This window comes from Ailuropoda melanoleuca, chromosome 4 (assembly GCF_002007445.2).
Source record: "Ailuropoda melanoleuca isolate Jingjing chromosome 4, ASM200744v2, whole genome shotgun sequence".
Classification (NCBI taxonomy): Eukaryota; Metazoa; Chordata; class Mammalia; order Carnivora; family Ursidae; genus Ailuropoda; species Ailuropoda melanoleuca.
In genome coordinates, this window is record NC_048221.1 from 39,393,119 (window position 1) to 39,405,663 (window position 12,545).

General features: G+C 45.4%; 1 protein-coding gene across 1 annotated transcript in view; it reads right to left on the reverse strand.

Moving 5' to 3' along the window:
• LOC100484486 (E3 ubiquitin-protein ligase PDZRN3) overlaps window positions 1-2,148 on the reverse strand; it is a 239,639-nt gene extending 237,491 nt beyond the window's left edge. Inside the window, exon 1 of the mRNA XM_034658648.1 lies at window positions 1,287-2,148. Within this exon, the coding sequence (XP_034514539.1) occupies window positions 1,287-2,009 (723 nt within the window). The 5' untranslated portion in view covers window positions 2,010-2,148. The remainder of the gene's footprint in view (window positions 1-1,286) is intronic.
• Between the last annotated feature and the right edge of the window lie 10,397 nt (window positions 2,149-12,545).

A 12,545-nucleotide genomic window follows, 5' to 3' on the forward strand; every position in this document is an offset into this window, starting at 1 on the left:
CCCGCTCCCACTGTGTGCTCTCTCACTCGCTCGCTCACAAATAAATAAGTAAAATCTTAAAAAAAAAAAATAAATAAAAAGACCTGGGGCTGGAGAGACCAGGACTTGGGGGTTCAGAATGCAACTCGGGCACCAAAAAGCTATGACTCGGGCACCAAAAAGCTATGACCCAGGCACCACTGACCCTCACTAGAGCTTGGTTTCTTCATCTACAAAATGAGAGAAGCATCACACCTGCCTCACTTGATGAAGAAGGAAAACAACTGAGAAGTACTTAGCATAAGGTCTAGAGCAAAGTAAGCCTGCACTAGAGGTGGCCCATTATAATTACACCAACGATCAGCACAAGGGATGGCTCAGGGGGAGATGTTAAACGCTTGCTGAGCATTCACTCTCTGACACACAGTGCCAGGTCTTTTTCACATAGTCTCTCCCTGAAGGCTGACAACCATCTGTGCTACATTTAGGGAAACTGAGGCACCGGGAGGTTAAGCTACACAGGTACCCACTGGCCAGCAAAAAGCCTAAATTCTAAGACAGTTCCAATTCCAGAGGACTTACTCTCAATTATTACTTTGTCGGTGGAGCTTCCTTTTTTTCTGGAATCCCCGGATGAACACCACAGCCGGTGCCTGGCTGTGTTTTACCCGTGTCACATCTCTGGGGACCAGTTTCTAACTTTAGAGAGGCTAAGCAGCTTGCTCAAGGTCAGCCAGCTAGCTGGCAGCAAAGCCCGAGTCTGAATCCAGCTTTCCCTCCAGGGGCCTGCCTTCTGGCAGCCTTCTGAACTTACTCAGAACTGTGTGTTTCATTTACTCTTTCTGGAATTCCTAAGGATGCATGGATATAGTTGACCCTGTGTGTCAACATCTCACCCTGTGTGCCACGTGTATAAGGGAGCTTTTCAACTTTAACAGAGATTAAGCAACTTCCCCAAGCTCACCTAGCTAATCTGAGCAGCAAAGCCTTTGGACACAGTTCTGACTTTGGTGCTGCGCTTATTCTTACTCTAAGCTGATCGTGGGTTCCTTTTCGTCTTTCCAGACCCCTGGGAGCTCTGCTGTAGCTACATTTCACCCTGTTATGTAATCCTTAGGGACCATAGATTCCAGGCTTAAACTGCTTCAAGGACCTGCTCATGGTGATACAGCTGGCAAGCAGTGCAGGAAGGAGGCAGGGATGCTCCTGGGAACTTCCAGGCATCCCGGTTGCCCCAAGGGGCCAGGAGGCGCCCTGGGTACCCAGGGGGGCCCGGCAGGGGATCAGGGCTGGCAGCGGGCGCCTACCTTGCCGCCGGGCGGCGCGGCCACGCAGCGGCTGAGCGAGTCGAGACGCGCGCTGTACTCGGTGAACTTCTTCTGGTAGCGCAGGGCGGTCATCTGCAGCTCCAGCTGCGCCGCGGCCAACTGCGCCACCAGCGACTTCTCGCGCTTGCCGGCGCGCAGCGCCTCCTTCTTGAGCGCCTTGTGCAGCGCGCCCAGGCGGGCCTGCAGTGCCGCGTTGTGCGCCCGCAGGGCCCGCGCGCAGCAGTGGCCGCCCGCGCGCTGCTCGCCGTGAGTCAGGGGCAGCCCGCAGCCGTCTTGGCAGCGGCCCACCGGCCGCGCGTCGCACGCGTCGCGCATGTGCGCCTCCACGTCGCGCCGCAGCAGCGCCTGGCCGCAGCCCGCGTGGCGGCAGCGCGCGGGCGCGAAGTCGCAGCGCTCGAGGTGCTCTGGCAGCTGCTGCAGCTTGACCACCCGGCTGCAGCCGCGCGCCGCGTGCGCGCACTTGATGTCCAGCTTGAGGATGAGGCGCTTGAGCGGCAGGACGTGGTTGAGCTCCTTGGCCGACAGGCGACCGCGGCAGCGCGCCGGGCAGCTGCCCTCCTGCACCACCCAAGGCAACACGCAGCCGGCACAGAAGACGTGGCCGCACGGCGTGGTCAGCGGGTCCTCCAAGACCTTGTGGCACAGTGCGCACTTCAGGTCCGGGTCCACGTCGCCGTCGAAGCGGTCCAGCTCGAAGCCCATGGTGGCGGCCGGGGCCCGGGGTCGCCGCCGGGCGGCCGGCCGCCCCCTCCCTCCCTGCGAGGCAGCCCAGACGCGCCGGCTGCGCCGCCCGTTCGCTGGCTCGCTCTCCCCGGACTGAGCCTAATTGCTCCAGACTTCCTCGGAAAATGCCCGAGGAACAGGACTCCTCCAGCCGTATATGCGCGAGCGCGTGCGCACACACATCTTGCCTCGGCTGCCTCCAGCCCGCCCCCTGCAACGAGGAGGAGGCCGGGAGGCAGAGGAGGATGGGGAGACCCAGAGGCTTGCCGAGCAAACTGGCCCGCCCAGGACGCCAGCCTGAGCCCTTCTCCCCGGCGACTGCTCTCTTGCAGTTTTCGCTATAAGATACACACACAAGTTAAGAAAAGCTCACTAAGTTTGGAGCTGAGGCTGCTGCAGTCACCCAGACAAGTTCTCCTGGAGCCCCTTCCGGGACAGATCGTGACTTTTTATTCCCCTCCCCCGTCCCCTCTTTTCTTGGCCGATTGCGGAGAACGAAGAATATTTTGAGACCCGCTATCTCAGCACTTACGGTCTTTATTTATTTCATTCCAGGGAAAGTTACAGAGCCTGCGGAACGCTCCGGCAGCTACGGCTCCGACCAGAGAGTGGTTCGGCTCACCCCAGGGTTTGGCCGGCCAGGGTTGCCAGGACCGGAGGGCAAATCTACAGGGGCGAATTGCGGGCACTAGGGCTGCTCGTAGGCTGTCGGGTTGGGAGAGGCTGGAGTGCTGGCTCCATCCACCTCACTTAACACTTCTGAAGTGTCCGCGCTTCTAAATCGGTCCCTTTAAAAATCATCAGTACAATGCTGTGAGAGAGTATTAGCGCCATTTAAAAATTATTTTTTACTACATTACAAAAGAAGTAACGTTGGTCCCACAACGTTAAAAATCGCACAAGTATAGATCTTAGAGAAGTTCCCCATTACCCACCCCGCGTTCCCTGCAATCATGTGAACTGTGTTCCTTCAGTTTTGTTTTTTCCTTTGTGTATACTTTGTTATATTTCCATTTTCCGATCGGGGAAGCTCAGGCTGGGAGAAGGAAAAAAAAAAAGTCCTGTAAGATCTCCTACAACAGTGTTTCTCAAACTTTAATGTGGATGTGGATTCTGATCCAGTAGGTCTGGGGCGGGGCCTGAGAATCTCCTGTTAAAAGAGCTTCCAAAAGAGGCTGATGCTTCTGATCCTTGTACCTGCACTTGATTGGAAAGTGGACACCCAAGAATCTGGACTTTTTTTCCTTCTCCCCTGGGGCAGCTTTTCAAGCAGTGTAGTGAGTCTTGTAGTTTTCAGCAGTACTTCTGTGTGTTGAAGGAATACTTCAGGATTCCAATTTAGGTGATAAATACATAGCATCATCCATGGATTTGGTGATTTTTTTCCCTCCCAAGGCTGTAGACATGGCTAAAAAACAAAAACAAAACAAAACACAAAAACAAAAACCATGCAGTTAGCACTGGTAAGAAAGAAATAAAGCTATGGAATTCTCATTTGGACTCTGCTGCCAGTTTCTGAATAGCGAAGTGGAAAAGTTGGATCTCTGTGTTTAGTGTGGCTCTGAGGTCTAGAAAGTGGGATTACAGCATCCATTTTGTCTAATTGCTTTTACTTCTCTCCTTTATCTGGCTGCTGAAGCCCCATGACCTTCACTATTTAACTGCCTCACCAGAGTGAAAGGATTGCCTTGATGTCCACAGGATTACTTGTTTTGAATTGACCTTTAAAAAGTTGCCCTGACTAGATTTTCAGTGCATTATTGAGGTCACTGGACAGTGTTCTTAAATCAGTGTTGGTGGCATTTGTTGTCTATTTGTGGTAGAGGCTTTCTTTTCATTGCTTTAATCAATTAATGAATTTCTTTGATAGTACATGGGGTGGAATATAATTGGCCTTTGTTCAGATAAGCATGTGCCAGGAATCCTCCATCAGTATATTTATTAAGCGGCTCACAGGTTCTCAGATAGTGAGTAAGAAACACATTCTTTGAACAAAGGTGTGTGGGCTTGTCAGTTTCACAGGGTGGGCTAGTGTCAACAGGGGGATAATCTTCAAACCAAACTGGTTTTGAGAAACAGGGAATGCTCATCATACACCATAAATGGGAAATGAGTGCTTGCTTTGGGTGTCAGCTTCTTTCAGGAGCCACCCACCACCGCCGCCCCCCGCCGCAGACGAGCGGTGGTTGATGAAATGCTACAGCGGAGGCCACAGAGAAGCTATAGTGTAACGTGGATCGGCCTCTTTAGGCAAAAGCAAAGTCTGTCTGAGCCACTCCTCGTTGGTTAATTTTAGAATAAAAAATATTGGAGGTCGGAAAAAAAAAGAGAACCAACCCCCCTAGAATGTCAGAGCAATCAGATCATGTATATTATTTAGTGGCTACATTTAACAGAGGACTAAGAACCAGAAAGGTTAAAAGAAAAAAAAAGCACAGTGTAGGGCAAGGTTTCTCCTCCACCTTGGCATTACTGAGAGTCACAAAATTCTTTGTGGTGAGGGTTTGTTCTGTGCGTGGTCGGACGTTCAGCAGCATCTCTGGTTATTATCCAGTAGATGCCAGTGGCAGCCCCACCCTCATCCCCCAGTTGTGACCACCAGATAGCGCCCAGGTCCCCTGGGGGCAAAATTGCCCTAGATTAAGAACCACTGGTTTGGGGCGGCCTTTCATTAATTGCTGAAGTCAGGCAAGTACTAGCAGCCCATGTCCTCCGCTGACAGAATGACTAGTGAGTGCTGCACAGTGAGAGAGGGGTGTTAAAGTGGAAAGTTGAGGCAGCACACTCCTTTCAGAGGGTGAATGGCACTGGTCTGGCAGGCCCTCTGAGAAAAGTAGCTAGTTTTTCTGCCATGGATTGCAGTCTTACTCAACAGTCACAGAACCAGGTGAGTGTTCTTAAGCAGATGATCCCTTGGGGACAGGTGGATTGGTCACTTTGCAAACACTTCTTATGGTATCCACCATTTCTGCCATCACTTCTTCTTTCTATAGTCTGATTCAGCACTTTCCAACCAACAGTGATCCCAAGCCTAATGGAAATGCCAGGTTCACCATCACTCTGGTTTTAAATTTTGTTCTTCTTGTCTTTTCTATCCTATTTAATCAGGAGAGGATAATGATCATGTCTGCCCATTTTTGAGCAGGCACTCCCTGCCAAGCATTGTGCTTACTACGTGACCTTCGTTTTTCTCGTGAATCCTCACAGCACATCACAAACTACATGTGTCCCTAGCTCCCATTGACAGATGAAGAAACTGAGGTTTACAGAGATCATGTAAGTTATCAAAATAGCAGTCAAGAATATAGACGGAAGGATTCCAGAACACTCACATTAACCTCTGCGAGCATTATGCAGCCTCCTGCAGAATGCCTGACTCCTCGGGGGTTACTACCCTTAGAAATGTTGTAGAAAATCCCTCCATGCCCCCCACATTCCTCACCTCCTCCTTCCCCTATCAATCCTAGCTTCCCCTAGGCCTTAAATCATTTGTGGGTTTGGTACTAGAGAAAGCAAAATGTCAAGGTTTTTTGCTTTTTTGGGCAGCTTCTCAAGGCTTAGGTACTTATACTCTACTAACTGAAATAGCACCATCCAATTTGATCAATACACTTCTTTTTTTTCCTTTGCCAAGTAACAGTACCACCGGAGACTAGTGAGATGTATTATCACCGGCAAACTTGTGGGGCACACCTCAAGCAGACTGCTTGCCTCCTAACATGGCCCATGTCAGCCACTCTGGGGGCCTGGGTGTTTCCTTTGGCCTTAGTAGGGAGAAGACTAGGTCATTTTCTATCCTGGACGCTTGGACATTCGGGCAAGTCAGGATGACCTACCACAGTGAGGGCACTGGCCAGAAAACAGGAGGTGCAGACAGCCTTCCCACAAAGTTGTGCGAGAGGCTGGTTCTACACGGTGGTGAGGCCCCCTTCCCTGTCCCTCCAGATGGCATCGGCTTCTCCAGCACCAGGTGCGCTCACTGGTGTAACATTCGTCACACCTGGAATATCTTAATTTAACAGTTAACTAGTAGCTACTGTATGTGAGGACGGTGCTGTCGTGGCCCTGGGACGACAGGGAGGATCCAGATGGGCAATGCTGCCTTACTGAGCCCTCATGCCAGGGTGCAGAGAGGCAAGTACCAATAAACAGATACCATATTGACATAATAACAGGATGATGGAAGTTCTCTACCGCAGTGCTGATCAAAGTGTGGTCAAAGGCATGGACATCACCTGGAAGCTTGCCGGAAATACACAGACTCAGGCTTCATCCTGGATGTACTGCATGAGAATCTGCATTTTAATAGTATCCCTGAGTGGTATGCATATACTTAAAGTGTGAGAAGCACGGGTATAAAGACTATATAAAAAGCTAATGTGCTGGAGAGAAATTAGAGGTGCCCCTTCTAAATAGGAAAGTCTGATGAAAGGAAATGTGAATTGTTGTTTAAAGGACGAGAAAGTCACCATACAGTACATCTCTAGTTTTTGATGTAAAGTTCCATGATTCATTACTTGCGTATAACATCCAGTGCACCGTGCAAAACTAGGGATGTACTGTATGGTGACTAACATAATATAATAAAAAAAATATTATTAAAAGAAGAGAAGAAAAGAAAGAAAGAAAGAAAAAGAAAGAAAAGAAAGAAGAAAGAAAGAGAAAGAAAGAAGAAAGAAAGAAAGAAAGAAAGAAAGAAAGAAAAAAAGAAAAGAAAAACCCTTACTTTTTGCAGATGGATTTTGAAATATTTAGTGGAGAAATTTCATGACGGGTATGGTTTGCTTCAAAATAGTTCAGCGAAAATAATAAATAAAATGTGGCAAAATATTTAAAAAAAATAAAGGACGAGAATGAGCTGGTAATAGTCAGCAGAACATTCTAGGCAGAAGCAACAGAGAGTGTAGAGGTCCAAAATGAGTCAAGCAGTTGCTTTATTTAAGTTAGATGGAGCTTGCCTAGTACTTAAAACCGGGTGAGAAAGGAGAAGAATAGAATCAAGGGTAAAGAAGCGGGTAGGATCCAAACATCCAGAGCTGGCAGGGCACACAGACTAAAGGGTTTGAAATGATGTTGAGAGTGCTGGGTGCACAAAGAGGTTTGGGGCAGCAGAGGGGCACAGCTTGGTCAATGTCCAGTCTCTCCCTCCCCTGTTCTATTCTAGAGCAGGGCCACCCTGTCCACATTCTCTCCCACGTGTGTGTTTGACACTTCCTAGAGACCTGAATGTTGAACAAACTGCTCCCTCTTGCTGCTCCATGTAAGTTCCTGCTTCTAAAATCCTAAGGACAGATTGACGCTACTGTACGAGGTTATCTGTATCGCTGTGCGGGTTACATAGGCTTCTGGGGCCTATCATCATTTAGAACATTGTTCCCACAACAAAATCTGTTCTGAATTCTGAACAATCAGCTCCTACAGGAAGATCTGGATCACTATCTGGTTGTGAACTGAGTGGCTTTTATACAGACAAGGTGTGTGTGTCTATGTGTGACAAGTGTGGTTCCAGACTCGTGACATTGTAGACATTTGGAGCTAGAAGGGAGCTCCTCTTTTATCCCACAAATACTGATCCACTATCATATAGAGAGAGTAGATGACAAGACATATGAAAAAGGACACAGGACCTAGCTCTTACCTTAGACAATTCACAGGGTCCCCAAGTTTGCCAGCTGAATGAAATCACCAGCAGTTCTCATACTAAAACAAATGTATCAGGTATCTTATCCAGTCCAAAGTACTCATTATAAAGTGAGGAAATGAAAGATTAAAGAAGTTAGATGACTTTCTAAGTACATGTGATGAAACATACTATAGTTGCAGATGCCAGTTACCCCTGTAACCCCAGTACAGCAGAGAAAGGATTGGACCAAGTGTCAGATGAGTGTTACGCTGGTTCACTGAGTAACCTTAGGTAAAGTCCGTGATTTTACGTAAGTGTGGATGTGTATGTAGATGCAATTCAATTAGGGTAAACAAACTCCAAATTCTTTAAGACCTAATACTAAAGAATGTTTTCCATACTCTTGTCCTGGTATAGCTATCCATGTGGTCATTCAGGGCCCAGGCTCCTTCCATCTACTGGCTTTGCCCTACTTCAAGCCTTCTCCTCAGACCTGTCTCCATTCAGGGGATGGGAAGAAAAGAAAGGAAGACTGCCCACCCACATTCTATCGACTATAATTCAGTTACAGGGCAACACTAATAGTAAGGGGTTCTGGGAAATGTGAGTCTAGCTGTGTTCCCAGGTAGAAGAAGAATTAGGTTTTGTGTGCATCTAGCCAATCTATACATGTATGTGTGTGTATACATATGTGAATAAGCATGTATGTGTATACACATTACATATATACAGGAGAAAAAAAGATTAAGTTTAGCTAAAGAAAATAGGACATCAAAATAACCATGAAGTCTACAAGCAAGAAATTTCTTTGTCCCTCAAATAAAAAAGGATAATCCATAGTTAGTAGCACAGGGCTGATACCATGGCTTCCAAGTCATCAAGGACTTAAGATTCTTTAATATTTCTGGTCTACCATCAGTAGGGGTCTACCATCAGTGGTGTCTCTGCTCACTTCATGGACCAGGATGTTCACTGTAGAGCCCAACCAGTTCAGGAGGAAAAATGAAGGAAAGAGGGGTAGACCAAAAATTACCCCTCCAAATTTAGCCTTCTTTAGGACCTTTCTGGGAAGCCTGTCCAAGTACTTTCTCTTACATCTCAGCAACAATCCCTACATGCAAAGAAGAAGACTTATGAAATAAAGTCTTTTATGAGAGCACGTTGCTTCCTGGTATGTATTACAGGGTCTTTTTTTTTTTAATTTTTATTTATTTATTTGACAGAGATAGAGACAGCCAGTGAGAGAGGGAACACAGCAGGGGGAGTGGGAGAGGAAGAAGCAGGCTCCCAGCAGAGCAGGGAGCCCGATGCGGGGCTCAATCCCAGGACTCTGGGATCACATCCTGAGTCGAAGGCAGATGCTTAACGACTGAGCCACCCAGGCGCCCCTATGTTATAGGGTCTTAACATGAGGTATCATTTCACATCCACTAGGATGGCTAATGTGAAAAAGACAGACAATAACAAGTGTAGACAAATTGGAGAAATTGGAACCCTCATACATTGCTATGGGTTTGTAAAATGGACGACCACTTTGGAAGGTAGTTTGGCAGTTACTCAGAATGTTAAACATTGGGTGGCCAGATGATCCAGCAGTTCCACTCGTAGGTACACAACCCAGAGAACCGAAAACATAAACTTGCATGTGAGTGCTCATAGCAGCATTATTCGTGAGAGTCATAAGGTTTCAACAACCCAAATACCCAACAGCTGATGAATGTGTAGGCAAAATTGGTATATCCACATAGTAGAGTATCAGTCACCATAAAAAGGAACAAAGTACTGATTCAGGCTATAACATGGGTTGACATTGAAAACATTATTCTGAGTGAAAGAAGCCAAACACAAAAGGCTACATATTGTGTGATTCCATTTGTAGAGAACTTATAGAGAGACAAATTAGATTAGTGCTTGTCAGAAGCTGAGAGGTGGAGAAATGGGATGGATACGGGATTTCTTTTCGAGGTGATGCAAGTGTTCTAAAATTAGTCATACAGATGGTTGCATAACTCTGTGAATGTACTAAGAACCACTGAGTTGTACACTTTAAAATGGTGAATTTCCTGGTATGTGAAGTGTATCTCATATACTGAGTATTTAATAAAGCTGTCTTAAAAATACAAAAATATTAATAGGGATCTGTTGATAAGGAAGAAGGGAATGATGGATTTTAGATACATAGGAAACATTTTGCATGTGTCTATATACATGCATAAGTTTTTTTCAAAATTATATTAAAGTATTATCTATGTCTACTTAAAATCCATTTTCTATTTTCTCATCCATACCAGAAGCTGTATTTTAAAAAATTATTGATTTGAATCGCATTAGAACTCTTTTTACCTTCAAGTTCCTGAAATTCAATTCAAAGTGACTTGGGCATTTAAAAAGGAAAAAAGGAAAAAAGGAAAAAAAAAAAAATTGACAAGGCTACATCAGTGAAAAGTCCAGGAGGTAAAAATGGCATTGGGCATAGCTAAATCCAGGTGCTCCTATGACTGTATTAAGAATCTACTCTGCTTTCCCCTGGACTGACTTCCTCCTTAGGCAGGCTCTTCTCACATGATTAGACAGACAACCCCTGCAGCCCAAGTTTGCATGTCATGAGCTTATCAACCCCAGCAGAGAGAACATTCTTTTTCTAAGAGTTCCAACGCGTTTCCAAGGCATGACTCTTGCCTGCCTTAGGTCCTCTGTCCATTCCTGAACCAGGGAGTGAGGACAACTTCACCCAGACCACAAGAAATGAAGATAGGGGAGGCAGTGATGTCAGAATGGCAAAAAATATATGCCTACTATTGCCTTATTACAGGAGTCATCACTCATCTTGAGGGGTGCGGGGGGACAAAGTGTTGCCTGTAAAATACACACACCCATTGTCTTGGGATGAATTTCAAAAACACAAGTCAGCCTCCCTCATGCTTATCAGTTATACCCTGCCTTGCAGCAATCACCTCTGAAGGTAACACAAATACACATAAGACCATATAATATTCTTTTCAATAAATTCAGAGTGACTTCATGCAGCAATGGACCCTCTCCCTTCAGCTAAATCACATGAAGGTACAGTTTCTAAAATCAAATGTAAACTTTCAAAGTTGAAAAGATGCCTGTCATGTCAGTCAGTGCCGGATATCCCCAAGACCTAGGACAGTATTTAGCTCACACAGGACACTCACATGGTGATTGGCTATGTAACTTACCCAAATATTTACTGGTCCAAAAATACTTTTCAGGTCTCTAAAACCTCAGAAACCTTTGATTATTCCTAAGGAGGAAAGAAAAGAATGTGATCTGAACAGTGAGTCCTTTGAACACATGGTATCCCCGTTAAAAATAAGATGGCCCAGTCATCACAGGTGTATGGAAAGGTAAAAAAATCATAAAAGGAAATATTCATAAATAAAAACCAGAACCCCAGCACTGCTGTCACTAATAAATAGGACATTTTTAATTCAGAAAATCTGCTTTTCCAGCATTTAAGTTTCACTTTGCAGTGTGTTCTTTAAAATAAGCAAGCTCTTTAACCTCCTTGCAGGTCAGGTCTGTGATCTAGGAACTCATTAATTGTAATTTTTCTCCTGGCAACTTCTTCCTCACTCTCATTTACTCCGTCTGTAAAATTATGATAATAACAATCTGTGCTCACCTAACATACAGTAATAATTGCTAATTAACTAATTTTTTATATGTAGAAACCCCGAAGACTTTGCACAGGTGCTAAGCTATTATTTTAGGCTGGGGGGGGAGAAAACTTTCTGTTTGCAAGTACAATGGCTCACACTAGTGCTGCCCACTCCACGGGGATGCAAGATGATAACTTGCTTTCATGTATCAGTCCACTGCTGATAGATTTGACAAGCAGTCACTGCAGTATGATATCACTTTCTCTTGTCACCTTGGGCCTCAAATAGCCAGAGTTGTGCTCATTGTTTCATCTATTGGGGGGGCTTTTCGTAGCAAAATATAACCACTTTAGCACTGGCATCAACTAAGCTCAAAAGATGTAGAATTGCAACTCTCAACCTAGTGATTTCCAGAATGCAACCCCCCTCCCCCATCTCATGTACAACACACAATTGTTTTTCAGGTAATACTATATGATTAGATTCAAAAAGAGAGTTGCCCCCCCTCCAAAAAAAGAGAGAGTTGCCCTTTGTTTAGGGTATTTTTCCCTTGCCTTTTCTTTTTATCGTTTTTACAACAAAAGAATAATCTTTTCATCTGGGAGGGCTTCAGGCAGAATATTTTTGAGATGTCAGCCAACCAAGAGAAATGTGACATTACCATTCTTTGAAATCTTGTCCTGAAACTGTGGTTTTGGTACCCAGATCAACGAGGCACTTGGCAATGAAAAAGCTAAAACAAAACATTACTGAAAATAGTTCTACAATGGTATGGTGTTTCTAGGATAATCACTTGTTATATTTTAACAAACAAAAGTCACTTAAACCTTTCATTCTATTTTCATGGCTGCACAGGAACAGGCATGAAACATTTCACAAAGCAGGCCACGAGCTGCTTGTTACAGGGGCAAAAAGCAATCATGGAAAAAACTTCAGCAATGGTAACATTTTTCTATACAGGTAAAATGGAAAATGTGTCCGCATGCTGGCATACTCTCTATAATTTTGGCAAATAGCACACTCCATCTTGACAGAATACACAGAGCCTTAGAAGTTGAATCCAAAAAGATGAAAGAACTCGGAGGACAGTGAGTCAGTTTGTCATTGGTGGGAATCTCTGCAGTAACTTATAATTTATCTATGGGTTGTGTAAGCTTAAAGATGAAGATAAAGCTATAGTCAGAGAGCTGGGAGAGAGCTCGCTTGTACTGGTGTTCGTCCTGTTCCTGAACTACAAAGTTTCTGATGGTTCTTTAAACTGTAGGA